This window comes from Nicotiana sylvestris, chromosome 5 (assembly GCF_000393655.2).
Source record: "Nicotiana sylvestris chromosome 5, ASM39365v2, whole genome shotgun sequence".
NCBI classification, from domain to species: Eukaryota; Viridiplantae; Streptophyta; class Magnoliopsida; order Solanales; family Solanaceae; genus Nicotiana; species Nicotiana sylvestris.
In genome coordinates, this window is record NC_091061.1 from 180592589 (window position 1) to 180620038 (window position 27450).

General features: G+C 31.5%; 2 protein-coding genes across 4 annotated transcripts; one reads left to right on the top strand and one right to left on the bottom strand.

Moving 5' to 3' along the window:
• Nucleotides 1-893: 893 nt before the first annotated feature.
• Nucleotides 894-7457, bottom strand: LOC104229811 (isocitrate dehydrogenase [NADP]-like). 3 transcript variants are annotated; one of them, XM_009782517.2, is made up of 16 exons: nt 7214-7457; nt 5050-5093; nt 4835-4944; nt 4634-4671; nt 4356-4433; nt 4211-4264; nt 4025-4126; nt 3757-3848; nt 3559-3662; nt 3102-3170; nt 2895-3010; nt 2695-2729; nt 2422-2564; nt 1970-2092; nt 1779-1871; nt 894-1198 (listed from the first exon to the last, which is right to left on the bottom strand). In XM_009782517.2, the coding sequence occupies exons 1-15, from the start codon at nt 7260-7262 to the stop codon at nt 1781-1783; spliced, it is 1248 nt and encodes a 415-aa protein (XP_009780819.2). In that variant the 5' UTR covers nt 7263-7457; the 3' UTR covers nt 894-1198; nt 1779-1780. The 3 variants fall into 3 exon arrangements, with proteins under 3 accessions (XP_009780819.2, XP_009780822.1, XP_070001823.1); XM_009782520.2 differs by lacking the exon at nt 7214-7457 and adding an exon at nt 6936-7124; XM_070145722.1 differs by lacking the exon at nt 7214-7457 and adding an exon at nt 6121-6141.
• Nucleotides 7458-12806: 5349 nt separating this feature from the next.
• On the top strand, nt 12807-24350 carry LOC104222279 (homeobox-leucine zipper protein ROC8-like). Its single transcript, XM_009773499.2, has 10 exons — nt 12807-12919; nt 13802-13919; nt 16338-16529; nt 17983-18495; nt 19250-19342; nt 19709-19918; nt 20736-20910; nt 21905-22173; nt 23071-23160; nt 23973-24350. The coding sequence occupies exons 1-10, from the start codon at nt 12807-12809 to the stop codon at nt 24348-24350; spliced, it is 2151 nt and encodes a 716-aa protein (XP_009771801.1).
• Nucleotides 24351-27450: the final 3100 nt, after the last annotated feature.

The window sequence follows — 27450 nt, forward strand, 5'->3', positions numbered from 1 at the left end:
TATGTCATGAGGAATGACGACTATAGATACATTTCTGTGGCGACTAATCACTGATAAATGTAATCATGAATATACAAGTTTTTTGAACAATTTCAAGATACAGCTTGTTGTAAAATGATACTCCATTATAGGAGTTACATGAGAGAATTCTAGCATATTTGACATCTCGACAGTTTATAATAATTAATACTTACGAAAAACAAATCAATATATAAGCTTAGTTCATTGTCTAAATTTGTTAACCATAACTTTTAGCATTATTTAATTATTTGTTTTATTTATTTTACAAATTAATCAAAATCATACTATATGTATCTAAAATTATTTTGGTGGCGCATTTTATTATTTATGTGGCAAACTTAGTCGCCACAACAACTAATAATGAAACAATAATATTGTAACGGGGGCGAATGCACATTCATATTAGTCAAGCCTTGATATACAATTTTCACAAAAATTATTTGTAAAATAACAATAAAAATAAAATTATTTTGATTTTCAAGGACTTATTCTTTTTCCAATAATAATAAAAAGTTTGCGCCATATGGACTTTTCACAGTGTTTTTTTTGTTAAGCATAGTCATGATAATCTACCCGTCTATTCCGCAAATAAATAGCAATTCTTTTTATTAATATGTCTTTTTATTAATATGTTACATGTATGATGTTGGATCAGCAATAATGATTTTTCTTAAGACTTGAGATACTAATTAAACCCCCGCGTAAGTTATGTCGAGTTCAACAGAGTTCAAGAAAATTCAGTGACTTAGAAAACAGGTAAGATAAAATGGAAATGTGAAACATTATCCTAATTTTCGTATGTATAGATTTTAAAAGATTTTTAGAATCAACTGAATATAGAATCAGTCATGGACTAAGTAAAACAACAACAATTATGCCTTAATCCCAAGCAAGTTACGATCAGCTATTGAATCGCCACCAGTGTAATATTACATAAGTTAATAACAATCAATAATAACAAAAAAGAACTAGTCGTTCTTTATATTTTCTACTGGCAGCCGGAGTTAAATTCCAGGCAGAAAAAATCGAATAAAAGAGAGGATAAAATAGTTATAGTCCTCCTAATCCGGTTCCTGAGTAAATTTCACAGGTAAAATGGTATAACTCTGCCAATGGAATGGCATCTTATTTATCAATCCACAAAGTTCTGGCGCAATTTCCTCGTCTACATGCAGAACTATCAGGAAAACAAAAGAAGAGTAAAAGAAAGAACAATGACGATTACAAAAGCAACATATCGATATAAAAACTTTAATAATTGAAGGGGATAATTAGATGGTTGTAGGGGGATACAGACCAAAGGCAAGGGGGGTGAAGTCAGGTTCCAAAACGTTGGGGTGCGAGCATGAGATATGGTAATAATCATGAGTAGTAAAGAGTGAAGATCGAAGTGGAGCCTTGGCGTAACTGGTAAAGTTGTTGCCATGTGACCGGTTCGAGCCATGGAAACAGTGTCTTGCAGAAATGCAGTGTAAGGCTATGTATGATAGACCTTTGTGGTAAGACCCTTCCCTCGATCCCGCGCATAGTGGGAGCTTAGTGCACCGGGCTGCCCTTTTTCTTAGTAAAGAGTGAAGATCGGTGAGAAGAAGTGGTGCCAAGAAGGATTTTTGGTGCTATAGGGTATTTTTAACAATTCAAGACAAAAAAACTTAAGAAATTAGTTCTTCAAGAAAAACATCTTAGATTATATCCAACGGAGTCGCGACTAAATCACTGTAAGAGAAAAGATAAGTTTTAAGATCAGAAAAACATACACTTAAATCTTTGCTTTCAGAAGTCTAGCTTTCAGCTCATCAGCCACAGCGTCGATGAACTCTTCAGTGTTCACATATTGATGTCTAGCAACTCTATACGGTTTCAATAGAGAAAATTATAGCAATGACAGCAAAAAGGGTTACTTCGGATCAGAAAAATACTATGAATAAGAAAGAGTAAATGAGCTCACTTGGATCCGTGGACGATAAGTGCTAGATCTTTGGTCATTTTCCCGTTCTCCACTGCACCGATGCAAGCTGCTTCTAGTTTCTTGGTGAAATCCAAGAGTGCAGCATTGTTGTCCAACTTTGCCCTGTTCGAAATACATGACCATTTGTTCAGTGTACTAATACTAATTAGTTGAGTATATTCTTGTCATCATACTATGTTTGATTTTAGGTCCTATGCTTTCTAGAAGTCTTTTAGTCCTGTCAAAGATTTATATAATAGAGAATTTCTGGTACTTCATTTTTTATTTTTGTATAATATTGCCATGAGATGAGCTTAAATGAAGCGACATGGTTAGTGAGGATTCATATAGCTGGCCACAACTTGTTTTGAGTTGATGCGTAATTGTTGTTGTTGCTATCATTACAAATCTCAGTGGAGCAGATTAATCACCAGTCCACCTCATGTCCCTACCTATGTGCAAGTCCACGAGTCCAAGCAAAAATCGAGGCAATGCTGTTCGTGCTGGTTTCACCTCCTTTTTGATGAACCCTGTAGTGTCGTGTCACAGTTCCGTGGGCTGCTTCTGATTCTATGGTCTTTCCGTCTGGACATATCTGAATCAAATATTCCAACCAAATTAGAATCCAAAATAAGGTCGCACATTAGCAGTGACGACAGGTAAAAAAGCATTAAAAATCAAAGGAACTGGCTGAAGGGAAAAGTGGAAGCAGATAGAGAACATACCAGAATCGATGTCATCAATCCAAGGGATCCGAATCCTGTTCAAGTAATAAACAATTTAAGAATAATTACAAGCTCATACGAGCACAAAAGTAGGAAGCAAAAGGGAAAATTAAAAAAGTATTTTTTCCCACGCCGTTTCCATATTGAAACTCCAAATGCGTACTAGATAGATAAACCTTTAGCAAGCTGGCCAAGCATACCTTGTGCTAAGAAATCACTCTGTACATCCCCGTCATAGTTTTTGCACGCCCATACATAACCACCATCACTTTTTAAAGCATAAGCAACCATATCATCGATGAGGCGATGTTCATACCTATTTTTACGAATTCAAGCATTTAACCATCTCTGTCATTTACAACCATTAACAAGAACCAGTTGTTGGAAATGAAAAGTTGGGTGCTTACCAGATTCCAGCTTCCTCAAACTTTAATTTCCAATTTGACTCATAAACTTCCTGGAATATGTCCTTGAATCTTCAGAAAAGATCATAAATTAAGAAGAGAAACCAAAATAAAAAGGGAGGGATGGGGAAAGAAAAATCCTATTTAAATGGTAAATACGGGCAGCCCAGTGCACTAAGCTCCCGCTATGCGTAGGGTCCGGGAAGGGCCGGACCATAAGGATCTGTCGTACGCAGCCTTACCCTGCATTTCTGCAAGAGGCTGTTTCCACGGCTCGAACCTGTGACCTCCAGGTCACATAGCAGCAACTTTACCAGTTACACCAAGGCTCTCCTTCAAAAGGCAGTCCGATGCACTAAGCTCCCATTATGCGCGGGGTCCGGGAAAGGGCCGGACTGCAAGGATCTATTTAAATGGTGAATGTACAAATAAATAGAATCAGAGAAACGGCTAACCGTACCTTCCATCATATTTCTTAAGGATGGTATTCTTTGTGCTAAGATAGAGCGGCCATTTCTTTTGGTACGCCATGTTCATAGAAGCTTCAGCAAAAGAGCGAATAGACTTCACATAAAGAAAAAGCAGCACAAGATGAGTAACTCCAGCATAATCTACTTATCTATTTTAGGTACACTCAAAAGTTTCGCTAAAAACAAACCTCATCTGTGTTGTACATGGACATAGCTACTCCACCAGCACCAGTGAAGTTGTAAACCTCGAACTCGGTCTTTTCATCCTTCCCTTCTGGTACTACAATCAGGTTCAGTACAATATCTCAGCAACATTTTCTAACAGAATCACCGAAAGTTGTAAACGAACTTGAACCAATTTACTCGTAGCCAAACTAGAGTAGAACAAACAAATATCTAGCAAATCTCCGAAATCATACAGGTTTATGCAACTACAGAGATGAGCAAAAACTTTACCAAATACTAGTTTTAGTTTTCCAGGTCCTTGAATTACTGTATCAGTAGCTCGATATTGATCACCAAAAGCATGTCTGCCAATGCATATTGGTTTTGACCAACCTGATGTCAGCTTAGTCTATGTAAGTCGAAGACAGTATCAAGTGAACAAATAACAAATATATGACTGCAGGAAGTATAATATACCTGGGACAAGTCGGGGAACGTTTTTGCAAAGGATTGGTTCCCTGAACACGGTACCTGCAACAAAAACCAATAAGCATCGCCACCTTCAATTCTAACATACAATGATATCACCTACAAAAATTGGCAAGTGAAGTTGGAGATTTACCATTCAGAATGTTCCTAATTGTCCCGTTTGGGCTCTTCCACATATGCTTCAAGTTAAACTCCTTCATTCGGCCCTCGTCTGCAAAGAACAAATGATTTTCTCAAACTTTTATATGCCCTCAGACAGTATCAAGTGAACTATGATTTTCTCAAACACGTAAAATTTAGTTTAAAGATTAAAGAATAGATGTCTGATATCACACTGTAATAGATGGTTTAACCCTTGTACTCCGAATACCATTTGTAACATGAAATAAACCACAGGCAAAAAGTAAGCACCTGGAGTGATGGTCGCACACTTAATTGCCACATTATACCTGCAATTTTTATTAGTTAAAAAATAATAAGGCTGGATATATAAAGAGTAAACATTCAGTAATCCATGGAAAGATTAGGAAAAGTCAGTATATGAGTTTGCTCTTAAAACGGACATTCTTTCATTAAGTAGAAATTAAAAGAAAGAACGAAATGAATACATACTTCAAAGTAGCCTCAGCACTTTCAACTGTAACCTTATCATCTGTGGCATCCCGGTGAGGAAGACCAAGATCGAAGTATTTTATATCCAACTCCACAAAGGGAAAGATGAGCTAAAGCATAAAAGAGAATTCATACATCAGCAACTGTGAAATGAACACGACGGGATAGACACGAATATTGTTCGGACATATACATAAGCCAGAACCACTTGTTACCTTATCCTTAATTAATTTCCAAATGACACGGGTCATTTCATCTCCTGCATCACATAGCCAGGAGGAGAAACATAAGAAAATGAAAATATACATTTCTTGAGAGTTAAGAAGAACCAATGAGTAATGTGGTGGACCAAACTAATTTATCAGATATAACGCAATGTGAACTCTTATTTTTTTTTCCTACTTTCATCATACTTTGTAGGTAGTAGATCATCATTTCAACCATGCTCCTTTACTACGACAATACTCAAAATTTTCAGCCCCATTGGAGATGAACTTAAAGTTTTCTAACTTAAGAATTCACACTTTTGTAAGTTTTCACTTACAAAATTTACCATGAGAAACCAGATTTGATGGATTATTACTAACAAGCGTTCAGAAGTTAAACATTTTTTCATAAGGAATTAGAGCACTTGTATTCTTCTAGACAATCAGTATGCACATGAGCAACAACAAGGTCGAAAATCCCCACCAGATAATAGCGGAATAGTGTATAAAAATGCAGAAAGATTCCTGATATATTTTTTCCAAAACTTAATATAGAGACCCTCTGTTACACCCTAAGCAAATACCACATTGATAAAACAGAGATACTGGTATATACAGAAGCAAGCCTTAGACCCTAGTGACGCGTTTAATAGTTGTGTGGGCATAGGCCCAAAATAGGCAATATAGTGAACTAGACTATCACATATGGTATCAGAAGGACTCCGCATGCAACCTTAAGCAGTGGTGGGGTAAACCTCAGCGAGAGCCTAACGCGAGGTGTATGTAACCCCTTGGGCCAATCCCACATTAACAAAACACAGAGAGATGTTGATATATAAAGAAACAAGTCTTAGACCCTAGTGATGTAAACTAAAGGGACCAGTGCCACGACGAAGGACATGATGGAAGCTAAATGAATGTCAATCTCGAGCAGTTAGAACAAGCGTGTGTATCCAACAACCCTCTACAAAGTTTGCTGATTACAAATGGGATGGCGATCAGGAGCCTGGGAGGCGTGATTCGATTTGTAGATGATGGTTAGTAAAGAAACAGTGGCTAGGAGTAGTGCGACAGACATACATTTGGTGAGATATTTACTTCCTCATCTTCCTTTGTATTCCCATCCCCTTCTACCTTTCTTCATTATTTTTGCATTCAGTTGTATTATAGTATTACTTCTCCAGCCAATTGAATTTCCTTACTCTTAGTCAAGTAGCTTCTACCCCTATTGACGTATTTTAAAGCCGTTCAGACTTTGCGCTCAAAACAGACAATCTCACTAGTGGACTGAATTGTTACACCCGTTCCACCCAGACAAGAAATAACACAAAAATCAATTCTTGAACAAGAACCAGTACATAATATTATAAAATCACAACCTCTAAAAATTAATGAGTATAGCGAATAAAAATGCAAAAAGGATTCCTGAGATATTCTTTTCTAGTACTTAAGAAGAAACCATTTACCTCAGAAATAAGAAACAGCATAAAAATTAATTCTTGAACTAAAATTAGTACATAATTAAGATATTTAGAAACAAGAAACAGCATAAAAATCAATTCTTGAACTAAAATTAGTACATAATTAAGATATTTAAAAACAAGAAACAGCATAAAAATCAAGTCTTGAACTAAAATTAGTACATAATTAAGATATCTAGAAACAAGAAACAGCACAAAAATCAATTCTTGAACTAAAATTAGTACATAATTAAGATATCTAGAAACAAGAAACAGCATAAAAATCAAGTCTTGAACTAAAATTAATACATAATTAAGATATTTAGAAACAAGAAACAGCATAAAAATCAATTCTTGAACTAAAATTAGTACATAATTAAGATATCTAGAAACAAGAAACAGCATAAAAATCAAGTCTTGAACTAAAATCAGTACATAATTAGAATATCACAGCTTAATGAGACTGAAGCAGCTTTTTGTACACATAAATTTAAGGGCATCCCGTTCACTACCCTCACGCTATGCGCAGGTCCGGAAAGGGCTAGAGCACAAGGTCTATTAGAGTATGTTTCTACGGTTTGAACACGTGACCTAAACAACTTTACCAATTACGTCAAATACCCTTCGTACAAATAAATTTCAAGCAATTTTAATAAAGTAACATACAAAGAGAAGATCAGATAATCAAATAAAAAGAAGCATAAAGATCTAACCGTCCATTTCAACTATGGGATTAACCACTTTAATCTTTTGAAAAGCCATTTCTTGTAAAGAATTGAGATTAAGAACTGGAAATTCTGGTGATATATGATAAGTATGGAAATAAAGGGGTATAAAGTGTAATGGAATTTGGTAAAGAAAGCTTCGTCGGCCAAAAAAGTTTGAATTGTAGTTAGGAATTTGAGTAGACAGTGTACTTTGGAAAGGTCGAAGTTTTGAAGGTAAGTGCGAAATTGACATAAAAACAAAAAAAGAGGACATTTTTGTAGCTACGGCACAATGAATATTCAATTATTGGTCTTAACACCCTTACTCAGAATGCAATACTAGAGGGATATAAGAATTTTTTAACTTTTTTTATTTTTTTTCGAAATTAGTATTTGGCCATAAATTTTTAATCTTTACTTAAAAATAAATTTTAAATTTTTTAAAAATTTTAAAAAACTACAAAAAAATTGCTTTTCGTAAAATTCCTCTTACTAAATCAACCCAAAGAATATTGAACGTGTCACACGTGATAGATATACATTTTTTAAATTACTAATCCTTTGGTATGCGCATTGCGCGTGTGGCCATCTCAATGAATACGGTTTTTTTAATAAAGTTTTTTAAAAGGTGAATTTTTTATTCTGTGTGAAAACAGTAAAAAATCACTTATTGTGGATCAGAGGGAGTTAATATTATATTGATAGTCATGTTTGAGTTATAAAATAGAGAGTATAGTTTATGGATTCACATGAACCTTTTTGCGTCGACTATATATTTGTATTAAGAAATTCACGAAATGTTTATAAATATTTGATTGTGAATCCAAGTATATTGTTTAACTTGTGATTGCAGTATAAACTCATAATCTTTAAATTCTGAATCCGCCTCTATAATATATTTCCTATTTTGGTTCCGGAGATTAAGCCTCTTTAAGTTATAATTATAAAAGTAGTATTTGTGTTAGTTGTATGCAAGTTAATATGGTTTGGCTTATTGGGAATAGTAATCCCAGATATTAACGATTGATTGAATTATAAATATTTTATACAATTTAAATAAGAAAACGTTAATACATAAAATTTAGTTAATTTTGAAGTCTTAAATATTAGGAAAATAATTAACTAATTATTCTTAAATATAAGAAAAATAATTAAAACGACTATTATATATATATGTAAATGATGTAAAATTACATTATGTAATTGATTGATCGAAAAAAATATATGTTAGTCAAAACTCAACTAATTTGGTCAATATAAGAACAGAATGAGTTGAACTAGTTATGGTTACTTCCGTCAACGAGTAGACTCATTAGACCAACTTTGTCAAGTATAAAGCAATAAACCTATCACAATTTAGTGCATAAAAACATTGCATTATAATTTTTAAATAAATTAAATAAGCAGGGCGGGGCGGGGCAAGTCAAAATTTTGGCGGGCAAAAATTTTACATGCCCCTCCCTGCTTTGTCTCGTCTCATTTATCATCCCTACTTAAGTAACGCTTCAAAATTTATCAAAATATAAAATATCAACGAACTAACTTTATTTGTTAATACTACGTATTTAGAAGCAAATAGAAAAGAAAGAAAATCAAGTGCATTAGCTAATAAAACTTTAAAAGAAACTATTGAATTCTTTTCCTATGAAGAACTTTACTTACTAAATTTGCCAAAATCAATATTAGATATAATTATATTACTATAATCAAGAAGAAATTAATTCTAATTTTTCAGATGCTATAGGCTGACGTGTTCTCATCAATTTTGTTACGTATTTCAAAATATAATTTGAAATTTACTTAATCCTAGTAATATTACAATTGTAACAACTATAACCATTTATTGAATATCTTTATCTCTAATAATCATAATATATTCTTTTTAACGAAATATCTCTATTTTTTTCGTAACGGAGTCTTTTACACACTAAATATTACTCCTTAATATTAATTGTGATACGTCTAGTGTACTTCGACCCTATAAGATCATTAAAATTTATATCCATAGCAAAAGAAGGTAGATGTTTAGAATATAATTCGAAGTCAAATTGTCGTAAATCCGACGTTATTTTAATTATTTGCTCTTTTAGATAAGGAGATGATTTATTTTGTTATAGGGGCCATGTCCTGTAATCCAATTATTAATATCCCAATATCTCTATCTGATTAAACAAAAGATTGTTTAATAGTTTGTAAGCTTGTATGCAAATATATATATATATATATATATATATATATATATATATATATATATATATATATATATATATATACATAAAAATAAAAATAAAAATTGGAGGCGTTTTCATTTATTGATGGTTGATTGATAGTTGAATTATTATTGGCGAATTGACTGACTCACATAGTTGTACAAAATTTATTGTGTGTATACATTATAAAATCTCATTTCCTTCGATTTATTTTATCATGACATATATATGACATCATAATAATTACGCGCGTGCAATTTACGTAAACGTATAAAGAGCAGACTACTTAATATGCTAATATTCTTAAACCAAAATTTTTTTGGTGAAGAAATAGAAGCATACCATAATTCTTATCTTCTGTTATATGTAATAGAATCTAACTCCAAACTATTTACGCATATATTTTGTAAATAGTAAATCATAATTCGTATCTTGTGTTTATACATTGTATGTAAAATATTACTCTCGGCCTTTTATTTTATCATGACATGTATATAGCCATGATAATGCGCGTGTAATTTACGTAGATAATGTATAAGAAGCAGATTGTTTATGCTAATATTCTCATACCCAACTATGGTCAAAAAACAACGAAGGATATTGCGGTCCGTATCTTGGTTTATATGTAAAATCTCACTCTCGAGTCTCGGCTATATATTTTCATAAATAATACACAGATAACAGACTATTTATGCAAATTTCCGACCAAATTGTAGCAAAAAGAAATCAAGAAGCATAAAACAATTATTAGCTTTTGCTTATGCATTCTAAGAACTCATCCCAACTTCTCATTTTATCATGACTTGTATATAACCATGATAATGCGCGTGTAATTTTATAGATAATGTATAAGAAGCAGGCCGTTTATGCTAATATTCTCATACCAAATTTTGGTCAAGAAACAATGAAGCATATCGCGATCCGCATCTTGGTTTACATGTAAAATCTAACTCTCGAATCTCGACTATTTTCATAAATAATACACAGTTAACAGACTACTTATGCGAATTTCCGACCAAATTGTAGCAAAGAAATCAAGAAGCATATAACAATTATTATCTTTTGCTTATGCATTTTAAGAACTCATCTCAAACTTCTCATTTTATCATGACATGCATATAATCATGATAATGCGCGTGTAATTTACGTAGATAATGCATAAGAAGCAGATCGTTTATACTAATATTCTCATACCCAAATTTGGTCAAGAAACAACGAAGCATATCGCAATCCGTATCTTGGTTTATATGTAAAATCTCACTCTCGAGTCTCAACTATTTTCATAAATAACACACAGATAACAGACTACTGATGCAAATTTCCGACCAAATTGTAGCAAAGAAATTAAGAAGCATAAAACAATTATTAGCTTTTGCTTATGCATTCTAAGAACTCATCCCAACTTCTCATTTTATCATGACTTGTATATAACCATGATAATGCGCGTGTAATTTAATAGATAATGTATAAGAAGCATGCCGTTTATGCTAATATTCTCATACCAAATTTTGGTCAAGAAACAACGAAGCATATCGCGATTCGCATCTTGGTTTACATGTAAAATCTAACTCTCGAATCTCGACTATTTTCATAAATAATACACAGTTAACAGACTACTTATGCGAATTTCCGACCAAATTGTAGCAAAGAAATCAAGAAGCATATAACAATTATTATCTTTTGCTTATGCATTTTAAGAACTCATCTCAAACTTCTCATTTTATCATGACATGCATATAATCATGATAATGCGTGTGTAATTTACGTAGATAATGCATAAGAAGCAGATCGTTTATACTAATATTCTCATACCCAAATTTGGTCAAGAAACAACGAAGCATATCGCAATCCGTATCTTGGTTTATATGTAAAATCTCACTCTCGAGTCTCAACTATTTTCATAAATAACACACAGATAACAGACTACTGATGCAAATTCCCGACCAAATTGTAGCAAAGAAATTAAGAAGCATAAAACAATTATTAGCTTTTGCTTATGCATTCTAAGAACTAATCCCAACTTCTCATTTTATCATGACTTGTATATAATCATGATAATGCGCGTGTAATTTATATAGATAATGTATAAGAAGCGGGCCTTTATGCTAATATTTTCATACCCAAATTTGGTCAAGAAATAATGAAGCATATCGCGATTCGTATCTTGATTTACATGTAAAATTTCACTTTCGAGTCTCGACTATTTTCATAAATAATACACAAATAACAACCTATTTATGCAAATTTCCGACCAAATTGTCGCAAAGAAATCAAGAAGCATAAAACAATTATTATCTTTTGCTTATGCATTCTAATAACTCATCCCAACTTCTCATTTTATCATAACATATGGAGTATATATATTTGCTAATATATTTGGACACAATTCGTATCTCGTTTACACAGCGTACATAAAATCTCACTCTCGACTTTTTATTTTATCATGACACGTACATGACAACAATAATAATGCACGTGCATTTTGCTTAGATACTGTAAAGAAAACCATATCGTTTATACTAATATATTCTTAAACCAAAATTTTAGTGAAGAAATAGAGAATCGTATTATAATTCTTATGTTGTGTGTACACGTAAAATTTTACTCCCGACTGTTTATACATGCATACAATGCATAAATAGTAGACTATTTATACTAATCAACCAAAATTTAGTGAAACATAGAGACGTATCACAATTCTTATTTTGTATTTATACGTATCTCACTCCTGCTTAATTATACATACAATATATAAATAGCAAACAATTTCTACTAATCTCAAACTAAAATTTGGTGAAAAAAACAAAGAAGCGTATCGTAATTTTTATCTTGTGTTTATACGTATCTCACTCTCGCCTAATTATACATACAATATATAAATACCATACAATTTCTACTAATCTCAAACCAAAATTTGGTGAAAAAAACAAAGAAGCGTATCATAATTTTTATCTTGTATTTATACGTATCTCACTCTCGCCTAATTATACATACAATATATAAATACCATACAATTTCTACTAATCTCAAACCAAAATTTGGTGAAATAAACAGAGAAGCTTATCACAATTCTTATCTTGTGTTTACACATTATAAAATCTTAACCCCCGAATATTTTGCTATATCAGATTCTATGTCTATTACATGTGTAGTCAACTTGTTTTCTACTATAAAATAGACCATATATAATATTTCTTTCTTTTAGTCTCAATCCTTTTAACATATCACAGGTATGTAGAAATCTCTTTTATCTCTTTTCTCTTTGTTCAATTATTATTATTATTTCATATATAAGTGGATTGTGTTAAAAATAAATTAAACAAACACTTTTTTTGTGTTTTTTTCTTTTAATTTTTTAAATTTTGTTTTGAATAGAAAAGCAAAGGAAAATGGATGATTCTGGGAATGAACAAATTGGAGAATCCTCAAGCTCTAGAAAAAGATCAAGGAGGCAGAAGCTGTGCAACAGACATTCTGTGGAACAAATTCAGCAGCTTGAAACGTAAGATTTTAATTATTTGAAAGATTTTTTTTTAAAAAAAAATAAAAAAAATTGCACCTTCATATATGGCCAATTTTTTTTATTTACAAAAAAAATAAATTGGTATAAGGAAAATGTAGTAGATAGAAATGAGTGTTAAAACAAAAGTGATTAACTATAAAATTAAATACTTTCTTTTTCTATATGTTTTTTTTTGTGCATTTATATTATTTCTTATTCATTTCATGTCTTTTTTGGTCCTTTTTTCCTTATAAGCCCATTAAAATTTAGTAAAAAGATCAATAAAATTGATTTTTGTATTTAATATTTTGATTTACTTGCTAAAATGGTTCAAAAAGAGTTTATTTGGATGATGATCTACCATATAAATCCTCTTTTATACATGAAAAACAGGTTGTTCTTGGTTTATACATTAACTTTTACATAAGGGTGTGATTTTCTTCTGATCTCTTCTCGTTACATTAGAAAATTCTCATGCAACGGGCTTTTTTCACTTTTAGCTAGTGCCAGAAACTATTTATATTCAGTAGCTGAAAAATTGTATAAAATTTGTATATAACATACAATATATATATATATATACATACACACACACACACACACAACAACAACAACAACTATTTTTTCGGTTATTATTTTGAGAGCGGCTATACAATGTTATTTTTCCTTCTTCTTTTTTTAGGTTTATTGGAAAAAAGTTGGTGAATACTTGGTTAGTTGAACACCATTAGTCGAAAAATTATACTGTGTATATATAGGTCAAAAATTACTTTTATACATGTATACTAAGTCTTGAATACTCTTAAGAAATATTTTTGACTTCGCCACTGAATACTGATAATGTTTTTATTTTTTTTATTTGTTTTGAATATTAAAATGAAGATTTTTCAAGGAATGTCCACATCCAGATGAGAACCAGCGACGTCAATTGAGTAGGGAAATAGGGCTTGATCCTAAGCAGATCAAGTTTTGGTTTCAAAACAAAAGAACTCAAACAAAGGTAATTTAATTTAGTCCATTTTTTATATGCATTACTGATTTAATTATTAAATAATTAATTATAATTAATTGACACCTTGATTATTGATCATGGATAGTAAATTAATTGAAGTATGTGAAAATCTAATAAAAAGCGACTTATAAGAGATATATATGAATTACAATTGAAAAAACCGATTAATTATTAGTAGGGCCGGCTCTAGGGTGAGGCCATTAAAGTCCTTACGTTCGGCCCAAAAAGTAAAGTTTCCATTAAAATAATTTTATGGTCTATTATTAAAGTTTAATTTTAGTAAAAATAGCACGATATAGTCAGTTTTCGGACTGGTCATTCAAAAATAGTCAGCATTTACGAAGTCAATGAAAATAGCTACTATTTTGCTGCAACAGAGACCGGTCCAGCATAATATACTGGAGTTCGGTGCACCTGTGTATGAACTCCTGCATATTATGCTGGACCGGTATACCTTGCTGACTCCAGTATAATATACTGGGGACTGGAGCACCGGTGCTCCAAACTCCAGTATATTATACTGGACAATTATACTTGCTGGAACACCAGTATATTATGCTGGAGTTCTAGTGTACTTATGCTGGAACTCCATCATATTATGCTGGAGTTCCAGCATACCTATCCTGGAACTCCAGTATAATATGCTGGAGTTCAAGCATACTTATGCAGGAACTCCAGTATAATATACTGACATATTTTTCGGGTTTTGAACAGTGTTTTCGCTCAGATTTATCTTTACATGAAAAGTGGCTAAATTTCGATTACTTTTGAAATTGGGTTATTTTTGAACGACCAGTTGTAAATTTGGCTATTTTTTAATTTCTCCCTTAATTTTAGGCCTCAAATTTCATTCCGCGCCCTTGATTAAATAGTATTATAATAAAATCAGGTCAAAGTAATGGAATTTTTTTTCTATTTTTGCTAGATTTTTGGGAAGTTACATAATTTCCAGTTGAAGCCACAAAAAATCTGGTGTTACAGCTAGGGACTAATGATTATTCCTTTCTGGAATCATTGACGAATTACAGAAATCTAGAGGGCTAAAAATGAATTATAGCCCAATTTGATAAACTCTAAGTTTTAAATTTTTCTAATAAATTTTTTAATTAGGGAAACTTCCTAATAATTTTTTTTCTTTATTATGAAAATATTTTAACATATCATACAAAAGAAAAATTTTAAAAAAAACTTTCGACAAATTTTTTTGAGATCTTTACACAAATAGCCGACCATATTCATTGTTTACCTTTTCTAGCCATATACATAGATTGTATATTAATTATACACGATTATACATTTATAATACATAAATTATGCATATATTATACCTCAACTGCCTATTTTTAGTTTAAGCAGTTGAGTGAGCAGCTATTTGGATTAATTCTTCAATTTTTTTCTATTGAGGTAATTTGGGCTACATGTTTAATCCAAATCAGCCCAGCTAACTTGAACTCCCCAGATTGGGCCGACATGATATGCCAGCCCATTATGACAAATTTTGAGAAATATATATTTTTAGTCTCACCCACAAATAATAGCCGATAAAATGTATATTTTTGTGTATGTATATATATTTTATAAATTTTTTGGCTAGTAAATAAAATTACTCTCGACCGACCGACAAATTTTATATTTTGTCCACTAATTTTGGATCCTTCAAAAACTTTAAAACTCGGCTCCAAAGTTCTATTTTTCATTTTTTAGTGCCATTCTGTGAATGATTTTTTTTTTTCTCGTTCCTACTTTATCTAAAATTTCTAACTTCCCTTCCAACTTAAATTAGATAATAGACATTTTCCTTCTTCTATTTTCAATTGATTTTTTTAAATGCTTATTTCTTTTTTTACTTTATTTAGGCAAATAAGTTATACTGGGTTGTTGTTGTTGTTGTAGGCATATAAGTTATTTATAACGTTATGAAAAATGAAAAAAAGAATAGAATAAAATTTGTTAGTATCACTAATTCTAGTAAAACAATTAAAACTCAAAAAATCTATTTGCTCAGTTGAAAATAAAATAAAAGGAAGAATTAACCCATTAACCCAAGTAGCCAATCACCTAATCTATTAAACTATAAATAGCCGGTGGATGTATAATATATATACACAATTCAAATATAATATATATATATGTATAATCAATGTACAATCTATGTATACCAACTAGAAAAAGTAAATATTGTATTTGACGGGCTATTTGTGTAACAATCTAAACGAGCGGGAGTTTTAAATATATATATATTCAACACATAAAACAAAGAAAATTTATTAAAAGTAGATATATTCACACATTTAAAAATATTCTTTCCAAGAACTACTAATTTCATTTTCTTATTAAATTTAATTAGCTAATAATCTGATTTATTTATCTATATATTTATATGATTATTTGTATATAATATTACAGGCACTAAGTGAGAGAGCAGACAACAATATTCTTCGAACAGAAAATGAAAGATTTCATTGTGAGAATATGGCAATGAGAGAGGCACTGAAAAATATTATTTGCCCACACTGTGATGGTCCACCCCCTGGAGAAGAAGAAAGGAAACGTAATTTAGAAAAAATGAAAATGGCAAATCAACGTTTGAGAGATGAGGTAATTATTTATTTATTTATTTGTTATTGTATTTAATTAAAACTGCTATATTGTCTCTTCTCTTCTCGTCTTTTTCGTCTTCTTGAACTGAGGGTCTTTCGAAAACAACCTCTCTATTTCATCGGGGTAGGGGTAAGGTTTGCGTATACACTACCCTCACCAGACCCCACTTGTGAGATTTTACTTGGTCGTCGTCATTGTTGTTGTTGTTGTTGTTATTTAATTAAACTTTTTTTTTGGTAATTTTTAATTAAATTTTATTGACTACAAAAAAGATCTTTCATGAGTATTAGAGTATATGTAAGCATTATTGTGCATTATATACAAAAGTTTTGAATTTACCTTTTCATCAATCTTAGTTAGATTGAGGAAAAAGAATTACTTACGAATATATAACAAGAGACCGAGGCAGATTTATGTTTTAAACTTGATGAGTTTGGTCTTTATTTTTGCACACCACTTATTGTATATATGAAATTATGGGTTTGATTTAATATTTGTAGGAATATTAGTCAGGTTTTACATATATCTTTATATTAAATTTAAAAGTATTGGGTTCGGAAGAACCTAATGCTTATGTGTTGCACACAGTGGCGGGACGCACATGTGGTAAGCTGGTTCAATTGAACCCGCTTCATCAAAAAATAATATTGTGTGTGTACATGCATAAATTACGATTAAAGCTGTATAAATTTTGTATAAATACTTTATTTGAACCCACTTGACAACTACTATTTTACAATTAAAATTATGTACTTTTAAGATTTAACCCGCTTGCACAAAATTCTGGTTCCGTCACTGATTGCACATGCCCCTAAAAAGAGAGATCGTCCTGATCGAGCAATCAATGAATTGAACGAAAATGGTTTACGTTATTTTTGCATAATAACTTAACCTTTTTATAGCAGGTTATTTACTTTATTTTTTATATTATCCGACCATGTTTATCATAATATATAGTTACCAATTATAGTAAGTAACATAACTTATGATTCAGGTGTGCACAAGCTGGTCTAACACTAGCTTTAAAAAAAGAAGAAGAAAAAGTTGGCAATTGAAGTTTCTATATATCATCATATTATCACTATTTTATGACCTTACACTTTTAATTAGCTTGGTTTCATTAATATTTCATTGCATAATTTAAAAATTATTGTTAGAAAATTTAGTATTTTTTCATCTGTTTTTTGTCTCTTACGATATTGATATTATTTTTCTGGCTTCTGGGTTGTCACTAATCTATTATTTATTTTCGTCTTCTTGAGCCGAAGGTCTTTCGGCAATAGCCTTTCTACCCCTCCCGGGTAGGGATAAGGTCTGCGTACACTCTACCCTCCCCAGACCCCACTTATGAAATTTTATTGGATTGTTGTTGTTATTATTATTTTTCTTCGTATTTTATTTCTCATCCTTTTTACGGACTTATTTAAAAAAAATATTTTAATTTTTGCAGCATGAAAGAATATCTAATTTGATCTCCAATTTTGTGGGAAGGTCTTTTGCAATGACTTCACAATTAGCACCACAAAATAATGTTGGATCTTTATCAAGTTCATCTGATGAAAGTTTGGTTAGCCAAAATATAATTAACTCTCCCATTGAAAATCAACCAAATAATGTTCGAGGAAATTCAACAGCTAATATTCCACCGCCACTACTACCACCACCACCACCACCGCCGCCATTTGAAGAAAACGAAGAAATTCGTGTTGACCGGGAAAAATCAATAATATTTGGGACTGTGATTACTGCAACAGATGAAATTGTGGAGCTTTTCCAAATGAATGAACCAATTTGGATTAAGTCACAAATTGATGGGAGATATTTTATTAATCGTGAAAGTTATGAAAAGATTTATCCAAAGCCAAATCAAGCTTATAAATCTGCTGCTCGTATTGAATCATCAAAGGAATCTGGAGTTGTGACAATGACTGCAATTGAGCTGATTCAAATATTTCTTGATCCAGTAAGTATGCATTTTGGATAAATATTTGTTAAAGTTGAGAATCAAAAATATTTTAATAAATTTTAAAAATATTTGAAATTTAATCAGATACTTATAATTTTTTGGAATTTTTGAAACTTACTGAAAAATCGGGTACAATTGAAGAAAAAAATTAAGACCCCATTTGTCCATATAATTTTTTTCCTTTTAAAAAAAAAATTCAAAAATGTGTTTGTCAATGAAATTTTGCAATTTTTTGAAAAATTTTCGAAAATAAATTTTTCAAAAGTCACTTTTTGAAAATTTTCAGAAAAACTTTTTTCCTCACTCACAAAAGAACAATATTTTTTCAAGTGAAATGTACATCCAAATATAATTTTTAACTTAACTCCAAATACTATTTTTTTCTTTCAAAAATTATAATTTTTATGTCCAAACGCCCACTAAGTTCCATTGCTTTCTAGGAGTACCATTTAATTAGTCATGTCAGAGTTGTATGCTAGTAGAAAAATATAGATAATATCTAGTACTTGTTTATTTATTTTTTTAATTTTATTCCGCATAATATTAGGCTAACGTGAGTATAAGTGGAGCGATATGGATAGTGAAAATTCATAGAACAGAGCCCAACTTGCTTGGGAATTAATTTAAGTGTAGTTATTGTTATTATTATTATTATTATTATTATTATTATTATTATTATTATTATTATTATTATTATTATTATTATTTAATCTCATACTTTAAAGATGACGAATTTAATTTGTATATGCAGGTCAGATACATGAACATGTTTCCTACTATTGTCACAAAAGCTAGGACAATTGAAGTTGTTGATACTGAGAATTTCGGAGGCTCTGTACAATTGGTATAAAAAATTTAATCCCATCTTTTATTATCTTTTAGGAAAATAAACATCAAAATTGTGCTGCATTAAAAATTATGTTGCGCGAACTATCCAAAATAATGCCGGGCGCATCCGTGCCGAGGATCCAACATGGACTCGATGATATTTTCAGAGAGTCCGAGCAATATAGATTAAAATGATATACCTACCGTGGTGCATTAAAAACTATGTTGCACGAACTCTCCAAATGATATTGCATCCGTGTCAGACCCTAAAAATTCACTACTTTTGAAGGATCCGACACGTACCTGATGATATTTTCAGAGAATCCGGGCAACATAGATTAAAATGATATACCTAACTTTTTAATTTGCTTCTTTGGAACAGATGTATGAAAAGTTACATATTCTATCTCCTCTTGTGGGAGCTAGAGATTTTTTCTTCATTCGTTGTTGTCGACAACTTGATCCAACAACATGGACAATGGTTGATGTTTCATTTGATAATTTAAGAGAAATTCAAAGTGGTGGACCTTCTCAGTCATGGAAGTTTCCTTCTGGCTGTGTTATTCAAGATTTGGGCAATGGGAAAAGTATGGTAAGAATATTGTCTATGATTACACAAGTTATGTGATATGTTACAAAGATATTTATCATATGTTATTTTGTGTAAGAATTTTTCACGATACCACCAAACTATAAGCCTTTGAGGTATAAACCTCTCTGTAACAACATCCCTACATAACAATTATTTACTATAAAAGTCAAGTTTTTCTCGGAACTAATTTCTTTATTAATATTATAATATACGTCCTCTATAACAATATTTCACTATAACATCTAAAAAATATCAGAATAAACGAGACTATAATACATAAGTTTAACTGTAGTAGTATTTCGATATGCTTTTCTATAGGTTGAATATCATGTAATTAGCAAAAAGGGAGCTATAGGATCCGAAAGGAGTTCAATTGAATTCTTTTTGTAAGAAAATTATATTGCGCAATAGGGGTAAAAATAAATATTTTCAGTAAATATATAAATTGTTAAATCGCCATATTACTTTAAATTTAATCATATCCATAATATTCTTGTTCTTTTTTTGAATCTCTTTATTAGAATTTCTGTCTTTAACCTTACCAATTACCGTTTACGTCTTACACAACTAGTATTTAATGTTTACTTTTTCTAGTTAGTATACATAAATTATATATTAATTATACACAAGTACACATATTATACATAAATTATATGTATATTATATATCCGCCGGCTATTTCTAGTTTAAGAGATTAAGCGGACAACTATTTGGATTAATTCTTCTATAATTAAGCTTATTATTTTGTCTTTTTCCCTTTTAATCCCCTCCTTTTGGTTATGATTAAGATTCTTAAATTTCAATTTTTCTCTTGTAGGTTACTTGGCTTGAGCATGTTCATGTGGATGACAAAACTCATACTAATCGTCTCTATAGAGATTTAGTGTGTGGTCGTCAAACATTTGGAGCTAAGAGATGGATAATTACACTTCAAAGGATGTCTGAGAGGCACAATTTTGCAATGAATGCAAACAATCATGATTTTGGAGGAGGTTTAAATCCATTCCTTTTCCTTTTCCTTTTCCTTTTTCCTATCGGTCACGAGTTCGAGTCGTCACTAATGCTTGCATTAGGATAGGTTGTCTCCATCACACCTTTGGGAGTGTGGTTCTTCCCCGAACCCTGCATGAATGCGCGATGCCATGTACATTGGGCTGCCTTTAATTTGTCACAAATTTTATTCAAGACACCTAAACTAAGGGTCTGACACAGGTGTATTGAATACCATATGTTGTTGCATGTCTGCTACCTGATAGGGGCGGGACCGATAAGCTTCAAATTCTAATTCCTCCTCTACCACTTGACATACAAGGCAGATACACCTTACATAAGTCCAACTCTATATATGTTATTAGTAAAGCGCTTTACGTAAGTTCAGCCCTATATATGTTATTAATACAGCGCTATCTAAAGTAAGGGAAGCTTTCTTGCTCGTTAGCACTGTTTTTTTTATTGCAGCTAGGGGGACCTTTTTCTTTCTCAAAGTAAACTTCTTCGCTCGTTAGTCAAGCTTTGAAGTCCCTGCTTTATTTAGATTTATGGAATATTTGAAGAAGTGGTGCCATATGACACTGCTTTGTCAAATTTTTTATTAAATATGTATATATAGATCGTATACAAAATGAAAAAACTAGTTATAAATATAAAAAAAATGACATTGCTTGTTATTATAGTGATTTATTCATTCGTTCATTTCTTCAAATATTGATACCGCTCCAAAAATCCTGCGTACGCTACTGCCCACATAACATTCAATAGGTCAGATATTGGTTAAATTATGTGATCGATACCCTAGACAAATCCCACATCAACAAACCACGGGAGAGATGTTGGGTATATAAGTAAACATGCATCAGACCCTAGTGACGCGTTTTAAAGTCGTGTGGGCTTAGGTCCAAAGCGGACAGTATCACTAGTGGCTGAGCTGTTACCGTTTAAGTGTTTAAATGAAACTTTTTATTATATCACTTTATCTTTTTCTTTTAGTGCTAGGTGCACCAGAAGGAAAGCAAAATGTTATGCAAATATCTCAAAGGATGGTGAAGAGTTTTTGTGAAATTCTAAGTATGGGAGACAGATTAGATTTCCCTACTTCATCAGAGATGACAAACAGTGGAGTTCGAGTTTCATTTAGAAAAAATGAAGATATGAGTCAACCAAAAGGCTTGATTGTTACTGCTGCTACTTCCCTATGGCTTCCTCTTTCATTTGATACTGTTTTTAATTTCTTCAAAGATGACAAGACAAGAACTCAGGTTTCTATCTTTCCTTTAATATTCTTTTTAATATTTAAAATTTTTGATTTAATGACAGTTGTTGATTTAATGATATTAGTCCACTGCAGTTTGAGTTTGGTATGTAGCTAGCATTGGTTAAGAAAATGAGCTAACTTAATCTTAAGCTAGGTTTAAAGATTGAGTTACATCAAAGGTATATATTGTTAAAGTTGTTGTTTCGGTTTTGTGTTTGGTTTGCTGGAATTGTTACTTGCCGTTACTCTTTACTCTCTATCTTTTCTGAGCTGAGGGTCTTCCGAAAATAACCTCTACCTTTTTCGAGTAGGATTAAGGTATATGCTAACCTCCCCAAACCCCAGTAGTAGAATTACACTGAACTGTTATTGTTGTTGTTAGTCCAGTAAAATAAATAAATTTGTCTTTAAAAAAGTCCAAACAACTTTTAAAAGCGAAATTTAGTCCACCAAACTAACGGGAATAGAATTTAAAGAGTGGTATTTAACAATATATATGGTGCAAAATCTCATTTTCTTATTATCGTAATATTGGACAGTCCTTAACTCATAAGCCAATTTTTCAAGATTGAATTAGGTCCAAAGTACATTTTCATATCAGTTAATTGTGGATTTGTTTGTTTGATTTCTTAAAGGGGAGCCTTGGCGTGACTGATAAAGTTGCTGCTATGTGACTAGAAAGTCACGTGTTTAAGCCGTGGAAACAGCCTCTTGCAAAAATAACTGCATATAATAGACTCTTGCGGTCCGGTCCTTCCCCAGACCCCGCATATAGCGGAAGCTTAGTGCATCGGGCTATTTTTTTTTTTTTTTGCTTAATATCTTGTTATACATGACTTCAGTTTATCTATACAAATTAATGCAAAATTTTATTAATTAAAGTTTGATTTGGTTGATGCAGTGGGATGTTTTAACCAATGGGAATGCTGTGGGCGAGTTAGCCCGAATACCAACAGGATATTTTCCTGGAAACTGTATTTCAATAATTCAGGTATGCACCTTAACTACAAAGTTTTTTCTTAAAATTATTAATATTTAACTCGTATCTTTTTCCTTTAGGCTTTTTAATATTTAGTTATTATTTTATTATTACATAAAAAGGCATTTTCTGTAGCCAATTTCACTTTAGTCAATTATTTTATACTATCAGTATAATTTAAGTTTTACAGCTTGTTATCTGGCTTTTCCAAGTAATACTTTAATTCGGGTTGGGTTAGGTCATTCCTATTTTAAGAAAAAAAAATACAAACATGACTGGTTGGCCGAAAATAATTATATTCGCTAGACCAAAAATATATAGAATATGTATATTATATGTATATAATACACATATATATAAAAATATATATTTTATCGGCTATTATTTTTGAAACGGCTAAAAATATATGTTTCTCCTATTTTATTTGGATTATTATTTATTAAGCCGGAAAATAAAAAACGAAAAAAATGTGGAATAAAGAAATACTATTGAAAAATTATATTTTTCGGTCATTATGATTTTCATGTGAGTTAGTGATTGTTTAATGATTCTTGTGTGAGAAAATAAAGTTATATGACTTAGATGAAAAAAAATCATAGTTATATGATCATTTATGAAATTTACTCGTTATTTATAGTTATCTTTTTGGTGATTCGTTAGTGTAAAAAAAATTTCATACACTATTAGTTAATTTCATATACTACCCTCCTCAGACCCCACTAGTAGAATTTTATTGGATCGTCGTCGTCGTCGTCGTCGTCGTTGTTGTTGATGTACCATTAGTTACTGTGTAAAAGTTAAACTTGTCTTTGTTATATCTGCAGCCTTATGTGTCAAAGGAGAACAACATGTTACTGCTTCAAGAGACAAATATCGATCCAATGGGAGCTTTTATAATCTATGCACCCATAGATTTACCAGCAGTTACTTCAATTATCAATGGAGCAGACACCACACAAATTCCCATATTGCCCTCTGGTTTCATCATAAGTCCTGATGGTCGCCTTGCCGCGGATAGGGACAGTAATGGAATTTCACAAACCGGTTCGCTGTTGACAGTGGCTTTTCAGATATTGGTTTCTGCCAATAATAATAATAATTCAATTTCCAAGCAGCAAAATATGGAGGCAGTGGCTACTGTTCATACCCTTTTGAGCTCTACAGTTCAAAAGATCAAAGTTGCATTGGATTGCACTGATTAAAAATAATGATGTTGGTTTAATTTCATGTTTTTTTTTTTTTTTTTTGAATTTTCTAAGAGATTTTAAAACTTAGATAAAAATAAATTTGAAGGATGGTGTTTTCCCTTCAATGTGACTTGTGAAATCTCAAGACTGAGATGTTATTGTTGTTTTTTTTATATTGATAGACTAATTTTGAGACTTATCTTCTCTCTCTTTTTTTTTTTTTTTTGGTTATTTTTGGTGCATTTCTTGAAAATTTAGTTCATTCCAATCTTTTTTATTAAGAGTGGAAGTTTAATTTCCTCTGGAATATAATTGAAGTATTTGAAGTTTATGGGTTGTTACAACGACGTACGTCGAGTGATATATAAAATATTTAGTGAGTTCACAGTCAAATATTTATAGATATTAAGTGGATTTTTAATGTAAATTCAAGGTTTGGGTAAAGCTACAAGCTTAAGGCTAGATCCGCCCCTGGTTGAGGTTGTCAAGTTACAAACTCATGGTTGCTCAAATTACCGTCCTGAATGTTTAGTTGCTCTAATTCTAAATGTTGGCAGTTGCATCCAGGGGCGGAGCTAGAGGATTGAAAAGGGATTCATCCAAACTCCCGTTGCCGGAAAATCATATTATATACAAGGTCAATTTGTTTTTATGTATATGCAGTAGATGTTGAATATCCTTGATAAAAATGCCGCCCCAACTACTGGTTGTGTCCTTTCCATTCTCAATGGACCTCCTGCTTCTATAGGGAGTCCTACCTCTTGCCAAAAAAATTTTGGACACCAAAGTCGTTTCGCCTTAGTGCATCCATTTTCTTGCTTGTTAGCGCTGTTTTTTAAAGAATGGGCCGGACTTGAAGAAGCACGCGAACCTAGAGACTAAATTTGTAGCCTTAATTCACTTGTTAGTACCAATAGCTGATTTCAATTCCTTTCTGTTGAATTTCTTCTGAACAATATCTACAGATTTCTGAGGCTTCTAAGGTAATTTAGACTTCCTCTGTAACATATGTATCACTAACAGTGAGTCCTATTCTAGTATTATAGGCACATTAGTATTAATCTGTGTCCTTAGTTTGAAAATGGCAACATATGTTTCAAATATCAAGCCCAACATGGAGATTTACGCAGTACACAATCCCTGCACCAAGCTGTAGATCCAAAGTTACACTTTGGCAAGTTTAACTTTATGTCTGCGTATAAACTTTCCGCATATTATGTTTGAACTCCAACACATTATGAAATTCCATCACATCATGTTGGAAGCTCATATGTAAAATATTCGAACTCAAGCATATTATGTTGGAATATTTTCGGGTTTCTTAGGGTGTTGTTGTTCAGATTTTATCTTTACATGAAAATGTGACTAAACTTTGATTACTTTTGAAACTATGACTATTTTTCAAGCAACAGTTGTAAATCTGTCTATTTTTAATTTTTTTCCGGGCCTCAAAATTATTAGCTCGGCCTAACCCATTAAACTCATAATCCAACCCAATTAATTCATTATTTTCATTTTCTTTTATTTTCTTTCTTCTTTTATGCTTCACCGCCACAAAGCTCGAACCATATTACACAATGTCAAGTTTAATTGGCAAAAAAAGTCGACGGATTACCAGAGGATTTTCATTCTCATACATGCTTATATAGGTGAAGTTGGCATTTATTGGCTTTTTATGTATGAAGTAAATTATTTCTTATACGGTTAGATTTTTCTAGAACAATTTCCTTATATAACAATCAGTCACTATAAAGGTTAAATTTTTTTCGGAATCGATTTTTATGTTATGTTATATAGTAATATGTATATTCTATAATAACACTTCACTATCGCAGCCAAAAAATATCGTAACAAATATAATTGTATTGAGGATTTGAATATACATGCAAGTATTAGGACTCTTAGCATAGTATTTATCTCATTATCTCATCGCTATCTATCTTGTACGCATTTCATGTATATCTGCAATCTCATTCTTATCTTAGAATAAATGATATACTTATCTCACAATTTGTAACTCTCATTATAAATAAAACTAAAACGCATGCTCTATAATACATTGAGCAAACTTCTAGTCCATTAAATTGCTTCTGCTTTCTACTACTTTTGACATATAGATAAAGGAGACTATCTCTTTTTGTTTCTATTGCAGTTATTCTAATGGCAACAGAACCTTTGCCGTTTCATATTTCTGCTACTTCTCTCGAACTTTCTCCTATACAATCAAACGCTCGAACGATCTCTCTGCCTGCTCTGATACCATTAGTAGGGGCGAGGTCTACCCTTTTCCCTCGCGGTTTATTTTCATCTACTCCTCAAGCTTTGTCATCTATTCCTCAAGGTTTTGTTGTTGTCCGTCGTTCTGGTGACGTTAGGTATCCTCGTTGAGGTCGAGTAATTTTGGACAAATTTAAATTAGTTGATCATTGTAGCTCTCATCCATAGGAAAGAACATCGTTTATTATTTAATTTAGCTGATCATAGTAGCTCTAGTTGGGTCATTATTCATTAATCATTATGATGTTTGTCAATCTCCTATATTTAATTATCAATTTTTTGGATATTAATATTATGTTATTTTGTAGATGATTTATCTATTTTTACGTGACTTTATCCCATGAAAAATAAATTTGAGATCCTTCAATGTTTTTCTGCATTTCCAAATAAGTAGGTAGAAACCCTACTGTCCTCAACATGCTCTTCGTGTTCCATATCAGCCGCATAAAATAAGATTGACTAGAACTAGGGGTGTACAACCTAACCGAAAAGCCGCACCAAACTGAAAAGTCAAATCAAACTGATTAAAAAATCCGACTAGATTTGGTTTGGTATTGAGTAAAAAAACTCGAACCAAACCGACATATAAATATATAATTTTTATATATACTTTTAAGATTTTATATAGAATTTTCTTTAAAAAAATATCTAGAAATATTTGGGATTATCATGCAGGATATAATATTTAATAGTATATGAAGTGCCTCATATTTATTAACCTTAAAAATGGTTGTACGATCACTTTCTCATCAAGTGTTATTGAAATGCGTCAATCTCTTTGTTCTTCCATATTCATATCATATGTTAAGATCTACCAAATTGTCATATCTTTTTCGAA

Coding starts and splice junctions, on each gene's coding strand:
- LOC104222279 (XM_009773499.2), top strand. CDS start 12,807: ATGGATGATTCTGGGAATGAACAAATTGGAGAATCCTCAAGCTCTAGA. Junction 12,920..13,801: donor CAAATTCAGCAGCTTGAAAC/GTAAGATTTTAA, acceptor ATTAAAATGAAG/ATTTTTCAAGGAATGTCCAC. Junction 13,920..16,337: donor ACAAAAGAACTCAAACAAAG/GTAATTTAATTT, acceptor ATAATATTACAG/GCACTAAGTGAGAGAGCAGA.
- LOC104229811 (XM_009782517.2), bottom strand. CDS start 7,262: ATGGCTTTTCAAAAGATTAAAGTGGTTAATCCCATAGTTGAAATGGAC. Junction 4,945..5,049: donor GGAAATTAATTAAGGATAAG/GTAACAAGTGGT, acceptor TTTATGCTTTAG/CTCATCTTTCCCTTTGTGGA. Junction 3,849..4,024: donor AAAACTAAAACTAGTATTTG/GTAAAGTTTTTG, acceptor ACCTGATTGTAG/TACCAGAAGGGAAGGATGAA.